The sequence below is a fragment of the Bos indicus x Bos taurus genome, chromosome 2 (assembly GCF_003369695.1).
Source record: "Bos indicus x Bos taurus breed Angus x Brahman F1 hybrid chromosome 2, Bos_hybrid_MaternalHap_v2.0, whole genome shotgun sequence".
NCBI lineage: Eukaryota > Metazoa > Chordata > Mammalia > Artiodactyla > Bovidae > Bos > Bos indicus x Bos taurus.
Genome location: NC_040077.1, coordinates 117,958,045 through 117,982,173, shown reverse-complemented (window position 1 = coordinate 117,982,173; position 24,129 = coordinate 117,958,045). Strand labels below are relative to the sequence as shown.

Here is a 24,129-nt window from a genome sequence, read left to right as displayed (position 1 = left end):
CCTTGTGTCATGTGAGGTCTTTCATCTCAGCGCACAGACTCTCTAGTTGTAGCACACAAGCTCAGTATTTGCATGGGCTTCATTGCCCCACGGCATGTGAGATCTTAGTTCCCTGACCAGGGACTGAAACCACGTCCCCTGCATTGCAAGGCTAATTCTTTAACTGCTGGATCACCAGGAAGTCCCAGCTTAGTAAGTGTTTAGCCTGAGATAGTCCCACCTGAACATAGGGTTTCATAACTGCATAAAGTAATCATGATCAAAAAATGTGACATCTTTTTTATTTTTTTTTGGCGACACTGCACAACTTGAGGGATCTTACTGCAATGAGAGTGCTGAGTCCTAACCACTGACTGCCAAGGAATTCCCTAAGATGATGTTTAAAATGCATGATCTTGGACTTCCCTGGTAGACCTGTGGTAAAAACTACACCCTTCCAATGCAAGGGACTTGGGTTCCACCCCTGGTTGGGGAATTAAGATCCCACATACCACACAGCACAGTCAAAAAAAATAAATAAAATGGATGATCTTACTGAATGCTCCAATGCTTTGACCACCTGTTGTGAAGAGCCAGCTCATTGGAAAAGACCCTGATGCTGGAAAAAACGGAGGGCAAAAAGAGAAGAGGGAGCCAGAGGATGAGGTGGTTAAATAGCATCACTGACTGAGTAGATACAAATTTGAGCAAACTCCAGGAGATAGTGAAGGACAGAGGAGCCTGGTGTGCTGCAGTCCATGAGGTCGCAAAGTCAGACTCGACTTAGCGGCTGAACAACAACACTGAATGTTGAGTACAGCCTCAAATGTTTGAAGAAGGAATCACTTATCCCAAGACAAGTTGCCACAAAGGCAGGAAGAAAAGAGGGTTGATGAAAATTAAAAAAAAAAAAAAAATAGAGCAAAGTGTATTCCTGAATCTCCACACAGTGTCCTAAATGCATAGCCTGATGGGTCTCATTGGAACTGAGAGTCAGCAGAGCCTGAAGTATGTGTGAAGTCATGAGAAGTTCTTTCCGGCTTGGTTTGCATCTAGATGTCCTCATGAAAACAGGCTACAGGTGCCTCGCCTGAAGCATGGACGTCCCGAGAACCCCTTCCATACTCCCTTAAAGTCTGGAGAAAAAACTCAAATGTGTACAGAAGCCAAACAAGCCACGTACATGAAACCAGGAGGCCAAATAAGAGACTGACATGTGGGTGGGGACTTTGGCAAACCGGAGAGGGTGTGACACAGGTAAACAGGATCACCTACCGTGCACAGCCAGCTGCTTTGGGCTGTATGGGAAGATCTGTTGCCCCTGGATTTTTTTATGAATAATCCTAATTTTTAAATGTTGGCAACTGACTCAAAACATTTAAAACTTTGTTCTCGATAAACAAAATGTATATACAGGCTGTGTGGAGCCCCTAGACCTCTAGTGTAGGATCTGTTGTAGACCAGAAAATGAATCAACATGTCTATTTATTTCAGGCCTGTCTTCCCTGAAAATCTAGAACCTTGTGTTCTTCGGGGACATTTTTGAAACCTGTCTTTGCGTGCCAAAAGCTCTCTGCACATAAGGCCACGGCAGGGGGTTTGGTTTGTTTTAGTTAACAGCTCTAGTAATGTTTTGTCTTCATATAAAGATTCCCTAAGAAAATAAAATGAAAATAAAATGCCACTCAGTTCAGTTCAGTTCAGTCGCTCAATCATGTCTGACTCTTTGTGACCCCATGGACTGCAGCACGCCAGGCTTCCCTGGCCATCACCAACTCCCGAAGTTTACTCAAACTCATGTCCATTGAGTCGGTCATGCCATCCAACCATCTCATCCTCTGTCATTCCCTTCTCCTCCCACCTTCAATCTTTCCCAGCATCAGGGTCTTTTCAAATGAGTCACTTCTTCGCATCAGGTGGCCAAAGTACTGGAGTTTCAGCTTCAGCATCAGTCCTTCTAATGAACACCCAGGACTGATCTCCATTAGGATGGACTGGTTGGATCTCCTTGCAGTCCAAGAGACCCTCAAGAGTCTTCTCCAACACCACAGTTCAAAAGCATCAATTCTTTGGTGCTCAGCTTTCTTCACAGTCCAACTCTCACATCCATACATGACCACTGGAAAAACCATAGCCTTGACTAGATGGACCTTTGTTGGCAATGTCTGTGCTTTTTAACATGCTGTCTAGGTTGGTCATAACTTTCCGCTAGTCAGTTCCTTTCTCAATGTCTGTGACAGGGCCTTTCATCGGCTTGTTCATTAACACCTGTGGGTGCCGCCGGACAGCCATCATCGGAGGGCTCCTGAACTCGCTGGGCTGGGTGTTGAGTGCCTACGCCGTGAACGTGTATTATCTCTTTATTACCTTTGGACTGGCAGCTGGTAAGCATTGTGGATTTCCTTTTTTTTTTTTTGGCCACGCCACACACCGTATGGAATCTTAGTTTCCCAGCCAGGGGTGGAACCCAGACCCCTTGCTTTGGACGCACAGTCTTGACCACTGGGCCTCCAGGGAAGTCCCCATAAGTTTTCCTAAACTTGACTTTATGTGTTTCTGTTGAGCATTTGGGCAATGAGTTTCGTCGTGGAGAAAAGAGATCCATTAAATATTTAGTCCCTTTGTCTCCATCCTACCCTACCCATATCCTATCCTCCAGGTAATACTTTTAATATAAGATATTAAATATGCCTGAAGTGTGAGGAAACAACCGAACAGCTGTACTTGGCCTCCCTAATAGAATTTAATTAAATTTTCTATATCTGGTTCTAAGTGCTAGTCCTTTACTTGTAACAAAACCCACGTACTAACAACATTCTCTCATTTAAGAACTGCAGAATCCAGCGTGAATCAGAGAAAAATCACGTTCTCCTTTGGCTCTGCTCAAAATAATGAAATAGCAGCAAAACCCACACAGATTTAGAGACTGTAAGAATCAAATCCAGAGCAGAGTGGCAGTCCCCAGGAGATATATAACAATTGGCTCAGGCAGCACAGTTTGCATATCCATTTTGCAAAATGATTCCCAGCCATAATTTCTTCTATCAACAGATAGCAGAATGCACACGGATAAGTAGTGTCTTTCTCATACTATTGTATTTCAGTCAGCTGGATCCAGCCTGACCTTTTAGAATACAGAGCTATAATCGTCATAAATGGCACCTTGATGGCGGTGTTTTCATAAGAGTTCAAAGTTAGAATTGGAACCCTTGGGTTTTTTTTCCCACGTGTATGTGTGACTTTGGGAAAATTACTTAACTTGCTTATGCCTCAGTCTCTTTATCTGCAAATGGAATAATTGACTGCTTGGCCTACAGGATTATTGAAAAGGTTACATGAAATGATCTGTATGAAGCACTTAGCACAATGCTTGGCACATAATAAAGTCTTAAGCAAATGTTAGCTAATATATAATTGCTATTATATATAATACAATGTTTTTATTGTAAGCTTAAGTTTATGCTTTAAGGTAGCAGGAGAAGGTGAACATAAAAACCAATTGTCCACATAACCTGACAAGTTGGTTCTCTAGGATGTATCCACATATACATCTTTAGGTGGAAAAAGCACTTCTGTATGCTATGAAGCCTAGTTTGGAAACCATTGATCTGAAGTGAAGGACTTGACAACAGTTCTTAAAGAACAATTCAAAATGTTTTTCCTGAGGCAATTTAGAAACTTCCCCATAACAGTCCAATGAATAGAGCTGGCACAGGGATTTTACTTCTGCTAAAACTGAGGGAGTCACTCCAGGGTCTCTGGGCAGACACATGGGCGCCCCTAGGAACTTGATCCATGCTGTCTGGACATATGTACTATGAATTGATCCCCAAAACTGGTACTTGAGGGAGTTGCCTGGTGGTCCAGTGGGTTTACCAGTGTTAGAATTTTGCCCTTCACTGCCATGGCTCAGGTTCAATCCCTGGTCAGAGAACTAAGATCACACAAGCATGGTCAAAAGAAAAAACTAGGACTTGAAATTTATTCCCATCATTTAGACATGCCTGTGGGCAGACTCTTTGTTTAAATGGAATTTTATGTCTTGCAATTAGTTGCTTTGGATCCTCAAATAATGTGATCTCCATATTCATTCATTTACTTATTTATTCAACAAGTATTTATGGATCTAAGGAAGTAGGAAAAAGATCAGGAGACCAGTGAAAGGAAAGTGTTTCTTGAAACACTTTATTGTACCCACTTTTTATACAGGAAACACCTGAAGAAAGTCTCTGAAAATAAATGTATCCACTTTCTCCCCAAATATAATTATATTTAAGTGGAAAATCCAGCTAAGTCAGCTAGCTTGTATACTGTTGGGCTGTCATTAGTGAGACATTTTGAAACTGATTGACCTTATTTTATAGAAAAGAAAAAAAGTTAGATGCAAAGATCTGCAAAAAGTTAGTGACTGAAACAACAAAAACAAAACTAAATTAATTTAAAAAATTTTAAAGGCAAGTTATTGAGATACATATGTGGGTATGCATGTTTATCACAGTACAGTGATAAACATATTTGTATATCTGTATGTACATATCTCTTTATGTTTGAAAGAGACTTTGGTGACATCCTTCATTATAAGAAGCATTTGAGGCAGATTTTTTTGTATTTGTTTTTTTAACATCTAGGCAATTAAAATTGCATGGATGTCCTCCTAATGAGCAGAAAATTAACATCTGTTTGAGTGATCTTACTTACCCAGGAGAGTCTGGACAAATTTCTTCAGCTCTGCCATTTAAGGGCTCCATTTTCTTACTCGGCTCCTGGAAGAACCTTTCCCTCCAATCCGAGCTTTTTACTCAAAACCACAAGATTGATTCTCCCCTGCTCTTCTTCTTCCTGGCTTATCCGGGTACAAAGTTGAAAGTGTTAGTCGCTCAGTCTGACTCTTTGCAAAGAATCTGACTCTTTGCAACCCCATGGACTACAGCCCTCCAGGCTCCTCTGACCATGAATTCTCCAGGCAAGAATAGTGGAGTGGGTTACCATTCCCTTCTCCAGGAGAGCTTCCCCACCCAGGGATTGAACATGGGTCTCCTGAATTCCAGGCGGATTCTTTACTGGCTGAGCCACCAGGGAATCGACCTGATGTGGTGAAGAATTGTTCCAGGGCCCTGCTTGACCACTGGGCTTGGGTCTCAGTATCTCCAAGGCCTGTCCTACACACTCATAGAATAATTGTGCCAATTATGAATCACAAAGTCACATGAGGAAGGGGGATGCTGTTCAGGACAAGGAGAGGTAATAGATGCTTATAGCATCAGGCACGGATTTTTTTTTCTCCCACGTCATGGGAGTATTTATTATTTAAATGACGTTATAATTGGTGCTACTCTTATGCTTTGGTCTCTCAATTCGGTTCCTTATTAGTCATTTCATTCTGCTGCTGTTTAGTGATCCGTAACCACATTTAATTTGGGATGTTGGTTATTGTCAGTGACAAATCAGATTTTGAAAAGTAAACTTTTGTGCCTCCAGAAAAATGAAGAATGGCAAATTTCAAAGGACAAATGATCCAGTTTCCTCAACAAGTAAATTGTGAGGAAAATAGAGAACTTAAGAGACTTAAAAAAATATATATATATATATAGAGAGAGAGAGAGAGACCAACAAATAGCAATGTGTGGGCCTTACTTGATTTAAACAAATCTTTTAAAAATATGGTCATTTTTGAGACAGGGTCTTCCCCAGTGGCTCAGCAGTAAAAAAAAAAAATCCAGCTGCAAATTCAGGGGACATGGGTTCGATCCCTGGGTCGGGAAGATCCCCTGCAGAAAGAAATGGCAACCCACTCCAGTATTCTTGCCTGGAGAATCCCATGGACAGAGGAGCCTGGCAGGCTACAGTCCATAGGGTTGCAAAGAGTAGGAAATGACTGAAGCAACTGAGCAGCAGCTTAAGACAATTAGAAATTTAAATACCTTCTGGATATTTTATGATATCAAGGAATGATTCATTTTTAAGATAAGATAATGATGAGATTATCCAGTTTAAAGAATTCATCTATTTTAAAAGCTGGAGCAAAATGCTTCTGCAGCTCCATCCTGGCAGCCAGGGGATGAGCAGTTAAGGATGAGACAGAGCACGGACGATGGAAAGGGACCCAGCCCTGCAGTTGGGTCTGCCTTCCAATCCAGATTCTCCAGCTACCTGTTGCAGGGAAAGTTTCTTAATCTCCATGAGGTTCAATGCTCCCTTTAATAATTTGGGTATAACCAACAGGTAGCTTTCAGGTTATTATGAAAATTAAACCAGATAAAACCTGAAAGGCAACTGGAACATCATCGCCACTCAATTAGCGGTAACTGTTATTATTATATTTGTGTGTATGACTGCTCTGGTCTCCTTCCAAATTCAAGTAATTTTGAAACTGTTAAATGATGCTGAACTAGGGAAGCTTCTCAGCTTTGGGGCATGCTGTTGGTCACAGTCTCTTCTCTGCTATTAAGCTGCTATCCTAATATCAGGAGGTTGTAAGCATTAGAACAGAATGGGAACCCCTTGAACAACTGAAGCGGGGTTTTATGGTTTCCCTCCATCTGTACCTAGAAGTTGAGAACACAACCCTTAACCTCTTGGCCAGTGCTCTATTTGATTTCATATTTATTTTATTTTTTAATAAACTTCATTTTTAGAGCCATTTTAGGGCTTCCGAGGTGCACTGCAGTGGTAAAGAACCCACTTGCCACTACAGGAGACGTAAGAGGTGTGGATTCAATCCCTGGGTCATAAAGATCTCCTGGAGAAGGAAATGGCAATCTATTCCAGTATTCTTGCCTGGAAAATTCCCATGGACAAAGGAGCCTGGTGGACTTCAGTCCATGGGGTCACAAAGAGTCAGACACAACTGAGCACAGCACCACAACTGTTAGGTTCAGCAAAACTGTGCGAAAGCACGGTGTTCCCAGTACCCCTGCCCCCAACACACACCACCTTCCCCAGCAGCATTAATTTTGCCCATGTAAACCACCAGCTGTTCCTGTTTTCTAAGAGAAATACAATTGAAAAAATCAGAGCTACAAATAAGTATTAGGTGGTTTTGATGTCTAGTAGCTATGTATACTCATGGGTACATTTTAATTCCTTTTATTCTTCTGATGAATTTGGAAACACATTGGCCCATTCCTAAGGCTTCTGCAAATTGCCTGGAATCACTTCCTCCCCTTGTCCATGAGTACTTCCTGTGTTTTAAGTGCAATTAGCACTGACAGCAGAGGGCTCAGAATGCATGCTATCTTTCAACAAATCATTAAGCACATGCTATGTATTCTGGGCAAAGCCCAGCATACCAGGGGCTAAAATACACACAGTCCTGCCCTAGTGGAGCTTATATTCTCATGTGAGAATGCAGACTTTACTTTAGTTGTTTATTTAGTATATATAATTTATCTAATATAATTTTTTATTATTATTGGTGTAACCTATGCTGAAAAGCCTGTTGGGAGAAATGATGGACTAGAAACAGGCTTCTGTGGGTGATGGTCTTGGTACTTACCTCCCAAGCTCCTTTTTTTTTAAACAAACATGATTATATCTTTGTTTAAAAGTTATACAAAAGAAGAGAAAACTCGGGGTGGGTGTAGGCCACAGCAGGAAAAGCCCACATTTTGGACGCCAAAAACACACCTGGGTTCAGAGTCTTTCTGAGTGTCAGCTTCTCCAAGTACAAAATGGGAATAATGGCATCTATTGTGTAAGATGTTACAATTTTATAGAGGGGATTACCTGTGGTAATGTCTGTAAAGCACATGGACCCCGGTGAGTGGTCAATAAGTACTGGCTATCGTTATTTGGAGAAGGAAATGGCAACCCACTCCAGTATTTGGCCTGGAACATCCCATGGACAGAGGAGCCTGGCAGGCTATATCTAGTCCGTGGGGTTGCAAGAGTGGGAGGCGACTTAGCAGCTAAACCATCGTTGTTATTCAAAAACAGTTACCGAGATGAAGATAATGAGATGCAGATGATCTCGAAGGCTGCCAGCTGGGGCTGTGGCCATTTACGTTGTGCTGTCTGCCTTTTCTCCCCTCTCGGGGCCGCAGGCTTCGGCAGCGGGATGGCCTACCTGCCGGCCGTGGTCATGGTGGGCAGGTACTTTCAGAAGAGGCGCGCGCTCGCCCAGGGTCTCAGCACCACCGGGACCGGCTTCGGCACGTTCCTCATGACGGTGTTGCTCAAGTACCTGTGCGCGGAGTACGGCTGGCGGAACGCCATGTTCATCCAGGGCGCCGTGTCCCTGAACCTGTGTGTGTGCGGGGCGCTAATGAGGCCCCTCTCACCTGGGATGGACGGCGATGGTCCGGAAGGGAAGGCGCCGCACCACGTCCTGCCGGCTCACTCCACCGAATCGATCAGGTCCAGCGGACAACTGAGGGACGCCGAGGAGAAGCGGGGAGGCCCTGGCACCGAGGACAGCTCCCTCGGGGACGCGCCCGCCCAGGCGTGCCAGGAGAAAGCCGCGCACAGAAAGGACATGTGCGCCTTCCGGCTTCTGAAGACGGTGAGCCAGCTGACCATGAGGGTCAGGAAGGGCTTTTGGGACTGGTACTCGGGCTATTTTGGGACAGCCTCGCTCTTTACTAATCGGATGTTTGTCGCCTTTATTTTCTGGGCTCTGTTTGCCTACAGCAGCTTCGTCATCCCTTTCATTCACCTCCCAGAAATAGTCAACTTGTACAATTTATCAGAGCAAAATGATGTGTTCCCCCTGACTTCGATCATAGCCATAGTTCACATCTTCGGGAAAGTGGTCCTGGGCATTGTGGCCGACCTACCCTGCATCAGCGTGTGGAATGTCTTCCTGATGGCCAACTTCACCCTGGTCCTCAGTATTTTTATTCTGCCCTTGATGCACACCTATGCCGGCCTGGCAGTCATCTGTGCCCTGATAGGCTTTTCCAGCGGTTATTTCTCCCTGATGCCCGTGGTGACGGAAGACTTGGTGGGGATTGAGCACCTGGCCAATGCCTACGGAATCATCATCTGTGCTAACGGCATCTCTGCGTTGCTGGGACCGCCTTTTGCAGGTAAACCCTTCAAGGCATTAAGAGCTTAGAGTGCATGTAGAAAGGTCGAGTTCTCATTTATATTAAAAATCCAGGATGAATATGAAGTAAGTTTCCATGTGTGCACACAATCCTTTCTCCCTGCCCCCATTCCTGCCCCCAATTTCTTGTGTATAAATTTTAGCAACTTAAAGGTTATTCTTTCACATAGAATGTAGATGAACTTTTGGTCCTTAACCTGTGAGATAAACAACCAGGCTGGTAAAACAGAGACTGCCATAGTGCAGAGCCTGCACCCCATTAGAAGGAGGCAGTCTCTGCCAGTTCAAGCTGATTTCACCAAGAAATAACAGAAAATCATGACTAGCTCTCCTGTTGTTAGCAGTCCCCCCACCCCCAACCAACAACCCACGAGAAGCTAGGACTCTGCACTCTCAGGTGACTTTTCCAGATTTTCAAAACACATCTGTAGATTCAACAGATCTGTGGGCTGGAGCTAGCCCTGTAGGAGTTTCTGTGTGTGTGCTAAGTTGCTTCAGTCATGTCCGACTCTTTGCGATCCCATGGACTGTAGCCCACTAGGCTCCTCTGTCCATGGGATGGGATTCTCCAGGCAAGAACGCTGGAGTGGGTTGCCATGCCCTCCTCCAGGGGATCTTCCTGACCCAGGGATCGAACCCGTATCTTTTACATCTCCCGCATTGGCAGGCAGGTTCTTTACCACTAGTGCCACTTGAGAAGCCCAGGAGTTTTCTACTGGTGCTGTAGTAAATCTCCACAAACTTACTGGCTTAAAACAATACAAATGTATAATCTTACAGTTCTAGAGGTCAGAAGGCTAAACTGGATCAGTTCGGTTCAGTTCAGTTGCTCAGTCATGTCCAACTCTTTGCAACCCCATGAACTGTAGCATGCCACCAACTCCTGGAGTCCACTCAAACCCATGTCCATTGAGTCAATGATGCCATCCAACCATCTCATCCTCTGTCGTCCCCTTCTCCTCCTGCCCTCAATCTTTCCCAGCATCAGGGTCTTTTCAGATAAGTCAGCTCTTTGCATCGGGTGGCCAAAGTATTGGAGTTTGAGCTTCAGCATCAGTCCTTCCAATGAACACCCAGGGCTGATCTCCTTTAGGATGGACTGGTTGGATCTCCTTGCGGTCCAAGGGATTCTCAAGAGTCTTCTCTAACACCACAGTTCAAAAGCATCAATTCTTCAGCGCTCAGCTTTCTTTATAGTCTAACTCTCACATCCATACGTGACCACTGGAAAAACCATAGCCTTGACTAGACGGATCTTTGTTGGCAAAGTAGTGTCTCGCTGCTTTTTAATATGCTTTCTAGGTTGGTCATAACTTTCCTTCCAAGGACTGGATCACAGTGGGCCAAAACCAAGGTGTTGGTGGAACCGTATTCTTTCTGGAAGCTCTCTGGGGCAATATGTTTGCTTGCCTTTTGCAGCTTCTGGGGACCACCTGCTTTTTTGTCCCCTGACCCCTTCCTCCATCATCTATGCCAGCAGCAGAGCATCTTCTCGTTTCTCCGTGGTTCTGACTCTGCTGCCTCCTCTCATTTTTAAAGATGCCTGTGGCATTGGGTCCACTGGATAATCCAGAAAAAAACCCATCTCAAGATCCTAAACTTAATTCCATCTGCAGAGTCCCTTTTGCCGCCTAAGGTAACTTCACAGGTTCCAGAGATTAGCATGTGGGCATTTGGGGAGAGGTGGGACATTCTGCTTACCCAAGGCCCAGAGGCCTCCAGTTGCCAACATCTAGGGTGAGATCTCTCACATACGTTCACCTCAGTTCAGTGGAGAATTTACTACTTGCATAAGGCATGCCAGAAGCCATAGGCACCCAGGAGGAGTCCCATGCCTGGGCAGGTACATCTCTGAACCTGTCATTCTGGGCAAGTTTTAAGCTTTGTGGCAGATTGACCCAGTCCCCAAGAAGTCAGGTGCTGGGCAAAGTCACAGAGTCTCCCCACAGTCCTGAGATTGAAGGCAGGAGCCTGCAAGGCATGACAGAGGCTGGGGTCAAATATTAACACCCAGGTGGTCTCAGGAGGTGGCTGTTGGGGGCATCCAGGCCGGGGTTGGGCAGCAGTTGTGAGAGCTACCAGAAGTTCTGGGCAGGGTTTTCACCGGAGGAGCCTCACCTATTCAAATGTCCCACCCTCTCCTTTCTGGCTGCTCCTGGCCCTTTATTCTCATATCCTGTGCAGAAATACTTCTTCCCGGTAGCTGGGGAAACTCATGGATTCAGGCCGAAACCCTCCCACCTCTCTTCCCAGTCTCCCTACAGACCCACAGTCATCTCCTATCCTAGGGCCCTACTGGCAGAGGGCTTGTGCTAACTAACACACCCATCTTTATGTCCCACCCAACACGATTTGAAGCTCCAGAAATTATATATATATATATATATATATATTTTTTTTTTTTTTTATTCAACTGATGCTCAGAAAGATTGAGGGCAGGAGGAGAAGGGGGTGACAGAGAATGAGGTGGTTGGGTGGCATCACCGAATCAGTGGACATGTGTTTGAGCAAACTCCCGGAGATACTGAAGGACAGAGGAGCCTGGCAGGCTACAGTCCATGGGGTCGTAAAGAGTTGGACACAACTTAGCAACTGAACAATAACAGTTCAGCTGACAATGCTGGCAGCTGGCTGTCTAAAGTTTAAAACGCAAGACTTGTTTTAGGAAACCCAGAGGCTACATATGGGGCCCCTTCTGAGTCAGGCTGCTCCTATTTTCTGCTCATACACAGAAGTGCAAGCCAGCATTTCTAGGTGACAGTGAATATCTATAGCAATGCAGTAGACTGTTGGCAGCTGAAAAGTCAGAACTGCTCGGTGATCTCATTGTATAGAATTCTCTATCAGTTAGGGATGCATTTGGTTGTAAAATCACACCCCAACAACAATAGCTTAAATAGAGATTTAATTGCATCACATAACCAGAAATCTGGAGTTCAGAAACTAGATGATATTGAGACAATGTCTCAAGATCCTTTTGGCCTTTTACTCATGCTGGTTGCTCACAGTCACATACTGGCTCCAGTGGCTCCAGTCACTACAAACTTACTAATAACAAGAAAGAGGAAGGGATGAAAGTCCCAGCAGACTTCCACTTATATCTAATTGGCCAGAACCATGTCTCACAGTGAGTCTAAGCTTCAAGGGAAAATGAAAATTGGAGAACTTTCCGTTCTAGCCTCGGGACTAGAGGAAGGAAAGGAGAAAAGATTTGGAATGGGAATTGGATTAATCAACCAGTGGTAACTTCCAAAGAAGTTAAATATCCATTAAGGGGATGGGGACTTAATCAGTGACTCATCCACCCTCTTGTTGTAAGTCCTTCAGATATATTGTATGTGGAAATAGAATCTGCCATTGATGTTTCTTTGCATGATCAGGGGGTACTTTCTGCTTCTAATGGTCAGTCTGAAATTATTTTATACTGATCCATTAGATTGCAATGGGCTTCCCTGATAGCTCAGTTGGTAAAGAATCCACCTGCAATGTGGGAGACCCCAGTTCGATTCCTGGGTCTCGAAGATCCCTTGAAGGGCTAGGCTACCCACTCCAGTATTCTTGGACTTCCCTTGTGGCTCAGCTGGTAAAGAATCCGCCTGCAATGCGGGAGACGTGGGGTTTGATCCCTGGGTTGGGAAGATCCCCTGGAGAAGGGAAAGGCTTCCCACTCCAGTATTCTGGCCTGGAGAATTCCATGGACTCTATAGTCCATGGGGTCGCAAAGAGTAGTGAAAAGAAAGTGAGCGACTTTCACTTGTACTTTTTCATTAGATTGCAGTAGCAATCTATCTATCACAAAGCAGCTATGAGGTACTGCGTAATTCATGATCAGTGTTAATTAAAGCACCAAGGTCTGACAGCATGGTTTTCTTATCCCATCCCTATGGTCATTTCCTTTTCACACATTTGAATTCTAGTGCCCTTTCTTGAGTGGAAGGGAAAGGAATTACAACTAGAAGATAGGGAGTTATACCCACCTCTCAGTCCTCAGGTCTGATCTCTGCTTCAAGGTTCCTCCCTAGAAGTGGAGTCTGTAGCTGAATTTGATCCATGATGGATGGTAGAAAGCACTGTATTAATGGTGGATGTGTGTTAAATGCTGCCATAGTGTAGCCCCCCAGTCTCCTCTGTCCATGGGATTCTCCAGGCAGGAGTGCTGGAGTGGGTAGCCATTCCCTTCTCTAGTGGATCTTCCCAACCTAGGGATCAAACCTGGGTCTCCCACATTGCAGGCAGATTCTTTACCATCCGAGCCACCAGGGAATCCTCAAAATGCTGCCATGGAAATGTTAAAATCAATGTTCTGATGTACATCTCCAGGCCAGCAACCTAAAGGGGCCTTTCCTTCTTTTTGTTTATTTCTTCTTCCACTGAACCTATGCGCTGAGAAATGCTGAGCATCATGATTGGCTAACTGCATTGTGTTTAATTCATTGATTTTCCAGGCCAAGGAGCCAATATTGCAATGAGACACAAGGCCAGCCTTTATGCATTATAGCAGTGGCTGGCAATATGAGTGACTAAATAACCACATTAAATTCTTGCTAGAAATTCCAGGTGGGCTAGAAATTATTACTTAGCTTGAAGTGCTATAAGGAAAATTACTGTTCACATTAGCTTTTTCTTTTTTAATGGGTTTAAAAATGAATGTGTTTTCCATTTTTCAAAGTGATTTCTACTGGCATTAAAAAAAATCTGGTACAATTTAGTAGCATGTTAGATAATCACACATATCCATTTAGCAGAAGAATATGCAATCAGAGATATTAAACAGTCACTTCAACCGTGTCATTTAGCAACACTAACTTCTTGATGTAATTCATTGTATAATGTTCTGGGCATTCAGTTTGTCTCTTTTAAAAGACGTAGTAATAGTAGATCCTTTTTTAGATGTTTCCAGGGTAAAGTATAGCAAAACTCAGCCACCAGATTTGACTGACCAAGCATCCACAATTATCTCCAGTATTCACACAAAATGTAACAGGCTAACAATAATTTGTAATTTTTTTCACCAAGAGCTTGGAACACTTATTTATTAAGTAAGAAAAACAGCCATCACTCCTCATTTGATAGACTCAAATGAAAAAGGAATGCAAATTAATAAGGAACCAGGTTTTTACTTTGAAGCTGTTGATTTCAGTTGATGGTTGGATCAGGACTGCCAAGAATTCCGAGCTCCAAAACAAAGGACTGAGATCAGACCTATAGGGAGAGATGGGTGAAGGACGGGAGAGATGGGTGATGGATGAATGAGGTGGGCGTCTCCTCTGAAATGTGTCGTTGCTAACGAGTTCTGTCCCTATGTGCTGGACTGAAGCATGTGATAGAAGTGCTGTCTCCTGACCTGCTTTGCATCAGACTCAGGACTGGGTTGAGTTCAAACTAGCAGAGATGGCAGGATCTGGAATCATTTCAGAATAAATCCTAAAGGTAGATTGGAGAAAACCATGGAATTCATTTAATGTAACAGTTAGGGCCACTCCTAACAATTTGCACTGTCAAATTGTTTGGTAAAGTTGGTTGCACTTTTTGAAAAATTGAGTTACTTTTAAAGACTGGGACGTGTGAAGGTGTTTTTACAGAAGTTTATACTTGTAGAGGAAAGGTGAAAGAGTTTAAAATATAACTAATTCAGTGTGAGGCTATAACAATACCAAGTGCTGTTTTCTATAGTCTGCAGGCAACAGGGATGATGGAGTGGTGGAAGGCGATGGTAGGATGTTCTCTAAGGGTGATGGGTTTATTACTGTCCCCCCAGAAGGAGTAATAGTACATGTACAGTCAGGGTGCCAAGACAAATGTGCTTGAAACTCCAAAAAATTCAGAATGGCTTGTGCCTCTATTTGGGTTCGGGGCAGCAAGAGAGGTGCATAGGGGCATGTCCCAGAGCCCTGGAGCTTGTACTCAACCACTTCTAACAAAACAGTAAGTAAGTAAATAGTCTGAACTGAAATTTTTATTGAAAAAAATCACTGAAGTGAAGTGAAGTCGCTCAGTCATGTCCGACTCTTTGCGACCCCATGGACTGTAGCCCACCAGGCTCCTCCATCCATGAGATTCTCCAGGCAAGAATACTGGAGTGGGTTGCCATTTCCCTCTCCAGGGGATCTTCCTGACCCAGGGATTGAACCTGGGTCTCCCGCGTTGGGGGCAGACGCTTTAACCTCTGAGTCACCAGGGAAGCCCAAGTACATATTAATTTTCTAATGAGGATTTTGTCCTGTCTCTGAGTTCATGTTAAGCAGTGGTGGAAAATCAACCTGTTTGAGCTGTTGGTTGTTTAGAGGCACCACTTTCTAACTCCCAATGACTTGATCATAGAAAAGTGAGGAATGAACTGTTAAACCAACAAGATCAGTGTTCATCTGGAATGAGTGGACTGTTAAAAGAACCTTGTTTATATGTATTGATTTTTTACAAATTATAACTTAAGATAGTGCTGTCTTGTACTCTGCTTGTGAAGACATACCACTCAGCATTATCTGCCAGTGAATTCTTCACTTCATCATAATTCACAGTGCTCCACAGCTGACAAATGGAGGCACTAGCAAAGCTGGGTGTATTTTAGTTCACGTGTCAGTGAACTTTCTGATTCAGTGCTGAAGCCGAATCACTGTTTCTGGATTATATGCGTAATCTTATCTGTCCCTCTTGTCTCAAATTGGAGAGTAAAAAAAAGATGATAGAACATTTGCTGCTGCTGCTGCTGCTAAGTCGCTTCAGTCGTGTCCGACTCTGTGCGACCCCATAGACGGCAGCCCACCAGGCTCCCCCATCCCTGGGATTCTCCAGGCAAGAACACTGGAGTGGGTTGCCATTTCCTTCTCTAACGCGTGAAAGTGAAAAGTGAAAGGGAAGTCGCTCAGTCGTGTCCGACTCTTAGCGACCCCATGGACTACAGCCTACCAGGCTCCTCCGTCCATGGGATTTTCCAGGCAAGAGTACTGAGTGGGGTGCCATTGCCTTCTCTGGATAGAACATTTACTAAGCCACATTTAAAGATTCTGATTTTCTCTTCTTTTATGTATCAAATAACAGACTCAAAAGCTTGGTTTCCTTTTAAAGTATATCCAGAATTCATAGCTGTTGAGGGATTTTTGCAAAGTATACATTTTTGATGCTATTAAGTGTTTGTTTTTCTTTATGATGGCCTTGACTCATTCAGGAACATTAAGCACTGGCTACAATAAGCAAGAGATACAGATATCACGCAGGAAGTCAGAGGAACTAGTTTACACATTTAGCAGTTGATTTTGTGTAGCTGTTTATTGGTGGGAGAGGGTTGTAAGTTACATTTATGCATTCATTTGCAGTATCATTAGATACTTTTTAAAAGTGGCCATGGAATACTATGTTTGGTCATTAAATCATTTATATTTTTCTTCAGTTCAGTTCAGTTCAGTCACTCAGTTGTGTCCAACTCTTTGCGATCCCATGAATCGCAGCACGCCAGGCCTCCCTGTCCATCACCAACTCCCGGAGTTCACTCAGACTCACGTCCATCGAGTCGGTGATGCCATCCAGCCATCTCGTCCTCTGTCGTCCCCTTCTCCTCCTGCTCCCAATCCCTCCCAGCATCAGAGTCTTTTCCAATGAGTAAACTCTTCGCATGAGGTGGCCAAAGTACTGGAGTTTCACCTTTAGCATCATTCCTTCCAAAGAAATCCCAGGGCTGATCTCCTTCAGAATGGACTGGTTGGATCTCCTTGCAGTCCAAGGGACTCTCAAGAGTCTTCTCCAACACCACAGTTCAAAAGGATCAATTCTTTGGTGCTCTACTTTCTTCACAGTCCAACTCTCACATCCATACATGACCACTGGAAAAACCATAGCCTTGACTAGATGGACCTTTGTTGGCAAAGTAATGTCTCTGCTCTTCAATATGCTATCTAGGTTGGTCATAACTTTCCTTCCAAGGAGTAAGCGTCTTTTAATTTCATGGCTGCAGTCACCATTTGCAGTGATTTTGGAGCCCAAAAAATAAAGTCCGATACTGTTTCCACTGTTTCCCCATCTATTTCCCATGAAGTGATGGGACTGGATGCCATGATCTTCGTTTTCTGAATGTTGAGCCAACTTCTTCACTCTCCTCTTTCACTTTCATCAAGAGACTTTTTAGTTCCTCTTCACTTTCTGCCATAAGGGTGGTGTCATCTGCATATCTGAGGTTATTTATATTTCTCCCAGCAATTTTGATTCCAGCTTGTGCTTCTTCCAGCCCAGCGTTTCTCGTGATGTACTCTGCATATAAGTTAAATAAGTAGGGTGACAATATACAGCCTTGATGTACTCCTTTTCCTATTTGGAACCAGTCTGTTGTTCCATATCCATTCAAACTGTTGCTTCCTGACTTGCATGTAGGTTTCTCAAGAGGCAGGTGAGGTGGTCTGGTATTTCCATCTCTTTCAGAATTTTCCACAGTTTATTGTGATCCACACAGTCAAAGGCTTTGGCATAGTCAATAAAGCAGAAATAAATGTTTTTCTGGAAATCTCTTGCTTTTTCCATGATCCAACGGATGTTGGCAATTTGATCTCTGGTTTCTCTGCCTTTTCTAAAACTAGCTTGAACATCTGGAAGTTCACGGTTCACGTATTGCTGAAGCCTGGCTTGGAGAATTTTGAGCATTACTTTACTAGCGTGTGAGATGAATGCAATTGTACAGTAGTTTGAGCATTCTTTGGCATTGCCTTTCTTTGGGATTGGAATGAAAACTCACCTTTTCCAGTTCTGTGGCCACTGCTGAGTTTTCCAAATTTGCTGGCATATTGAGTGCAGCACTTTCACAGAGTCATCTTTCAGGATTTGAAATAGCTCAACTGGAATTCCATCACCTCCACTAGCTTTGTTCCTAGTGATACTTCCTAAGGCCCACTTGACTTCACATTCCAGGATGTCTGGCTCTAGGTGAGTGATCACACCATCGTGATTATCTTGGTCGTGTGCCTCTGCTACTTAATGTACTTGCTGAAATGGAAAAAGTGAATGTTTACATTTTTACCATAAATAAAATTCTGCATCTAGCTTAATCCTCTCAGTTTGCATAACTGGCAATGTGGGGACCATGACATGTGACTGATCCTTAGAATTAATCACTGAAGTGAATGAAACATCATGCCTCATAGTTTCTGAAACTTTTTTTCTACATTTTAACATCTCTGAAGTCAGAATGCCTTTTACATAGTTCTAAGAAAACATCAAGTCATATTTTAATTGACAATTATTCCTTTTTTATTGATATATAAGATAATGAAGCATCATGTAATTCATGGTATCTTAGAATCCATGAAGTACGGTAGAATTTTACGAAGTCCCTAGTAAGATTATATGAAAGTATCAGACTAATATTGTTGTTGTTTAGTTGCTAAGTCTTTCCAACTCTTTTTGTGACCCCAAGTACTATAGCCCACCAGGCTCCTCTGTCCCTGGGATTTCCCAGGCAAGAATACTAGAGTGGGTTGCCATTTCCTTCTCCAGTGAATCTTCCCAACCCAGGGATCAAACACGTGTCTCCTGCATCGACAGGTGTATTCTTTACCCCTGAGCCACTAGGGAAGCCCATCAGACTCTAACGTTAAGAGTAAAGTATTTTTTAAAAGAACTGATAACTTACCATTTAAGGCTATGTCTTTGGCAATTTAAACTTTCATAAGTTTAAATATATATTAAAGTTTATAGTTATAAATGTGAATTTCATAAAACCTAGAAATTTTGATTCCTTCTCGAACAGATGTTTACCCTCATATACTTCAGAATGAATCAAAGTTCAAGTATCTTCTGCTCAGCCTCTTTGGATACACACTAGAAACTTCTTCAGAAATGTTTTGAGGTTTTAGAAAAGATTTGTGTAAAAAAGACAATCGTTAGAGTCATTTTTCACTGTTGGCTTTGTGCCTGCTTAAAAGTTACCCCCAAGGGCTATGAGCCACATTTTCCCCATAAGTCTGCCAGCTACTGTTTCAGTGCCTTTAAAAGCACCCCAGTGGCTTTAAAGGTAAATGTAGTCATTCCCAGGCACTGAGAATTCAGGTTCCAACAGTGCCCAGACTCAAAAATGGCTACAAGAAATGTCTGGGGCATTAAATGACATATAATACATTCTTAGAAAATTACTTATAGTAGCAATAAATGTTTGCTTTGTGTTCTTGACTTTGTTTATGTCAACTTCATTATGCTGAATATATTCTTTTCTGTTTTGTAGGGTGGATCTACGACATCACCCAAAAATATGACTTTTCCTTCTATATAAGCGGTTTACTCTACATGGTAGGAATCCTCTTTTTACTCATTCAACCGTGTATTCAAATTATAGAACAATCCAGAAAAAAATACATGGATGGTGCAAATGTGTAGTGTCCTGTGATGTTCCGTGTAAGATTCCCTTGTCATCCTCATGCATTCCTCACATGGTTCCTGTGAGGAGCCTGTGACATGTCGTGGGAAAGCGTGTTGTCCCATAACTGGCACTGTTGTTTTAAATGCCGTTGCCATGGCTTCATGTGAGAGCAGCGCTGCCTGTCCGTGTGGGGAGAGGCGCTATGGACCACGTGCACCTTAGAGATGACAGTGTCCTGCAAAGACAGCCTGTTGAGTCACTGGTAGAAATGCCCTTCTAAAAACTATCTCATCATCCATACTCCGACTAGGGTTTTAGATATAGCTTTTAACACAGAGAATGAAAGCTTCTCAACCTAGTTACTTCTTTGTAAGGTGAAAATAAGGTGTCTAAGTGCTTCTGGAAAACTCAACAGTTACAGGTTTCCCCTGCTTTTTGAAAGTGCTTTTCACTACTTTGCTTTTACGAAAGACCTGCATTAGTTTTTGCTCACAGGAAAAAACTAGAGGAGGATTTTTGCTTTTACAAAAAAAAGGGGAACCTTGTTCAGCGTTTGTTTTGCTGCGAACCTTTGCAGAGGCAGTGCCAAGCTCCCTCCCAGGAACCACACAGGCATCTCAGCATCAAGTCACCAGGACTTTGGATGGTGTCTCTGAGCATCCATGCTTGATCTCAGTTTATTTGTGCATCCATTAGCAAGATGTGTCTGGAGGTCATGGCTTCTTTGCTTTATGCCATTTCAATTAAGGTTTCATAGAATGCTCTCTGCTTTCAGATGGTGGAGGAAACCTGTAAATGAATTTTAAGCACAAGAAAATGCTAGACTTCAGCAAGTGTTACAGGGAGCAATCACGCTACCAGTGTAAAACAAAGGCAGACCCTAATTTCAAAGGCAATGCATTTAGTACAATTAAAGAAACACAGTTTATATTTTTATTAAAGAATTCTGCAGCTAAGGCATACAATTTCTAAATCTTTCTCTAAAAATAGCATTTGCCATTACTCCTAATGCAGTATTATATAGTTATAAACTGAATCTGAGACAAATCTTAACAAATAAATAATATAAATAATATCCTTAGTGAAAGTCATATTTGTGCGTATAACCATTGAGTCAAGGGCTAAAATTCAAGCATTTTTATTCGTTTTATTGGCCTCTTAGTTTATCAGCATGCTCTGGGGCCTATAGACATTTTTTTCTGGGTTTCTCTTACCCAGTAAATAAAGTAGAAAACTAATTGCTGATTGACATGTAAAGCTGGTTGTTTAAATCATTTGTAAAGCATGTTACTAATCCCAAATATAAGACTATCATGTTGTGAGGATAATAAGCAAAAGGCCCTTGGTCCAAACGTCTGTGCACTTGACATTGGAGTGGTGGTAACAAACAGCCCCTCTCCAGTGCCTCTTGGTGTGCCATGGACAATTCATTTGCCTGAGCTCAGCACAGTTTTTAAAATAGCTCTCTTGATTGATTTCATACAGAAGATAACTATGATTCATGACATTGAATAATGCTCTTCCTTTATCGGAGATCTCTATTTTTCTAAGCCAAACATTTTTCAGACTGCAAAATGTTCTTCCGAGAATCATTTTGAAATTTCTGGCTGCCTTACTTGTTTACACATATTTTAGAACTATTTAAATTTTCACTCACGATTTGCTTATCACACACACACAAATATTTTAATATCATTGCCGGTGTCTCAGGTCAAATTTATCTAAAGTGAGTACAGACCATTCTCAATTATCCTTGATGATTAGACAGGAATGGTACTAGTAACTGGAGTCACAGAATGTTACCCCAGTCTAATTTTAGCCAGCTGTTTCAGTCTTTTACTCCACCAAACCCTTCAGAGCTGTTAACAAGTGATTACATGCACACATTTCCTTTTTGTTTCATCGCCATTATTTCCTGCTCTAATGTCTAGTGGGAGGGGTTGTGTAATGAAAAAGACCACCAAAATAACAATAATGATAAAAGGCAGCTAATGGAAAGGAGGAACAGAAGCATGGCTAATATACCCACACAATATTACCTCCACTGATTCGAGAATTGCCTGTAAATTATGATAGATAACAAATTGCATGTCATACTCCATTCGGTCCAACACGACCTGTTTGTAATCGTGACAGCTTCGGTTGCTATGAAAGGATCCTGCTCTCTGTTTTTGATAAAGGTAATCTTCAATGCGGACACAGTGTTTTTTCTCTCTCAATATATATTTACCATTAACTTAGGATGATTAGATTGAAAATCATGTTGTGGGTTTTAAAACTGATGACATTGCTTCCTTACTTTCATTTACTGACACGATCAAATTAACAAGTTGTTGTTAGTCGCTCAGTCATGTCTGACTCCTTGTGATCCCATGGACTGCAGCACACCAGGTTTCCCTGTCCTTCACTATCTCCCTGAGTCTGCTCAAATTCATGTCCATTGTGTCGATGATGCCATCCAACCATCTCATCCTCTGTCATCCCTTCTCCTCCTGCCCTCAGTCTTTCCCAGCATCAGGATTTTTTCCAGTGAATTGGCTCTTCACATCAGGTGGCCAAAGTATTGGAGCTTCAGCTTCAGCATCGGCCCTTCCAATAAATGTTCAGGGTTGATTTCCTTTAGGAATGACTGGTTTGATCTCCTTGCAGTCCAGGCGACTCTCAAGAGTCTTCTCCAGGCAGAGTTAAATATCTGGAATGGTGCTATACAGCCAGTGTTAATGTGTGCACTGTTAGTTGTGGATCACAAAATACAAACTTTTTATCCAATGGTCCAGCTTTAAATATCCAAGTTAGACCTGCTCATGTTCAGTCCATCCGGTTGTTTGTTGATTTACTGTATTTATGGAAGTGATGATTTCTTCCAAATCAAATCCTCATTTTACAAAAACAAAGTAAGTCTTACTTGCAATATTCATGTTGCCAACAGAAAAAAAGAGAATGCTTGTAAAGAATTACAGCGAGTACATTAATATATCCTGTTTAAAATATTATTTACAGTTCTTTGAAGATATTATAAACAGTTGATTGTAATGTTATATGCTTTATAGGTTTTCCCTCATGTATCCAAATAATTTTATTTACATATAACTAAATAAATTTTGTCCACTTTAAAGTTGGTCAGTGAGTTTCTGTACAAAATCTTTATTTTCTTGGTTTTAAGAGGAAAATTCCGAAGGGATGATTATCAGTTCGGTTCTTTCCCTGGAAAAGAGTTTTTCTCTAGGTGTGGTTACCAAACCTGCTTCCCAGGTGGCACAGTGGTAAAGAACCCACTGCCAATGCAGGAGACACAGGAGACGTGGCTTTGATCTCTGGGTGAGGAAGATCCCCTGGGGTAGGAAATGGCAACTCACTTCAGTATTCTTGCCTGAAAAATCCCATGGACAGAGGAGCCTAGTGGGGGCTACATGGAGCCACAGAGTCAGACATGACTGAGTGACTGAGCATGCATGCATGCATGCATGGTTACCAAACCACCTGGAGAAAATTACCTAACATTAACTGTTAGAAGGCCAAGTTTAGCTACAAAATTTAAAAGGTTAAAAACCTTTTAACTGAGCAACTACATTTCTAAAATTTTTTGTACATGAACAAAGACAAATGAATAAGGGTTGTTTGATTTATTGTTGGCTATATAAAAGACTGGATATAATTTAAATGTCCATCAGTGGGAACTGTTTAATAAAGTATGGTATTTATGAAAATATTACAAAAAAGAGATAGATCTATCTATAAAATTAGAAAATGGTATTCAACAAGATATATTGCTAAGAGAAAAAAATCAAGATGTGTAATGCACTCCCAATTACATTTTTACTAACTACAAAAAAGGTGATTCATGGCTTGTGTGTATGCATATATATATATATACACACACACACATATGTATATATATATGGAACATTTCTGGAAGGAAACACAAAAAAACATTAACAATGTTCAGCTCTGGGGAGGAAGTTTGGGTTCTGGGGTGGGACTGACATTTTCCCTTATACACAGGATGTTTTTCCAATTCAAAACTTGTGTCCAGATTTTTTTTTCGTGTTTCATCTGTTTATTTATTTTTAGGCCACAAGGCATGTGGGATCTTTAGTTTCCCAACCAGGGGTCAAACCCACACTCCCTGCATTGGAAGCATGGAGTCTTAACAACTGAACGGCCAGGGAAGTCCCCCAAATTGTTTTAAATGCAGGTTCCTGGAGCTACATAAAAACCTAGTGGATTGGAATCTTGGGGGATGGGGCCAATAAATCTTCCTTGTAGATAAGCTTATCAGTTGATTCTTGTTATTGTTGACAGTTGCTTAGTTGTGTCTGACTCGTTGTGACCCCATGGACTGCAGCACTCTAAGCTTTCCTGTCCTTCACCATCTCCCAGAGCTTGTTCAAACTCATGTCCATTGAGTTGGTGATATCATCCAACCATCTCGTCCCCTGTCATCACCTTCTCCTCCTACCTTCAATCTTTCCCAGCATCAGGGTCTTTTCAAATGAGTCAGCTCTTTGCATCAGGTGACCAAAGTACTGGAGCTTCAGCTTCAGCATCAGTCCTTCCAATGAATATTCATGATTGATTTCCTTTTATAGCTTTGACTACACAGACCTTTGTGAGCAATGTAATGTCCCTGCTTTTTGATATGTTGTCGAGGTTTCTCATAGCTTTTCTTCCAAGAATCAAGAGTCTTTTCATTTCATGGCTATAGTCACCATCTACACTGATTAAGGAGCTCAAGAAAATAAAGTCTGTCACTGTTTCCATTGTTTCT

The 24,129-nt window shown here is 42.3% G+C and overlaps 1 protein-coding gene across 3 annotated transcripts in view; it reads left to right on the top strand.

The window, feature by feature from the left end:
* SLC16A14 (solute carrier family 16 member 14) overlaps positions 1–22,476 on the top strand; it is a 34,224-nt gene extending 11,748 nt beyond the window's left edge. For all 3 annotated transcript variants that reach the window (XM_027515575.1, XM_027515568.1, XM_027515583.1), the window contains exons 3-5: positions 2,220–2,363; positions 8,022–9,005; positions 19,227–22,476. In XM_027515575.1, coding sequence (XP_027371376.1) covers positions 2,220–2,363; positions 8,022–9,005; positions 19,227–19,378 — 1,280 coding nt within the window. In that variant the 3' untranslated portion in view covers positions 19,379–22,476. The remainder of the gene's footprint in view (positions 1–2,219; positions 2,364–8,021; positions 9,006–19,226) is intronic.
* The last annotated feature ends 1,653 nt before the right edge of the window (positions 22,477–24,129 follow it).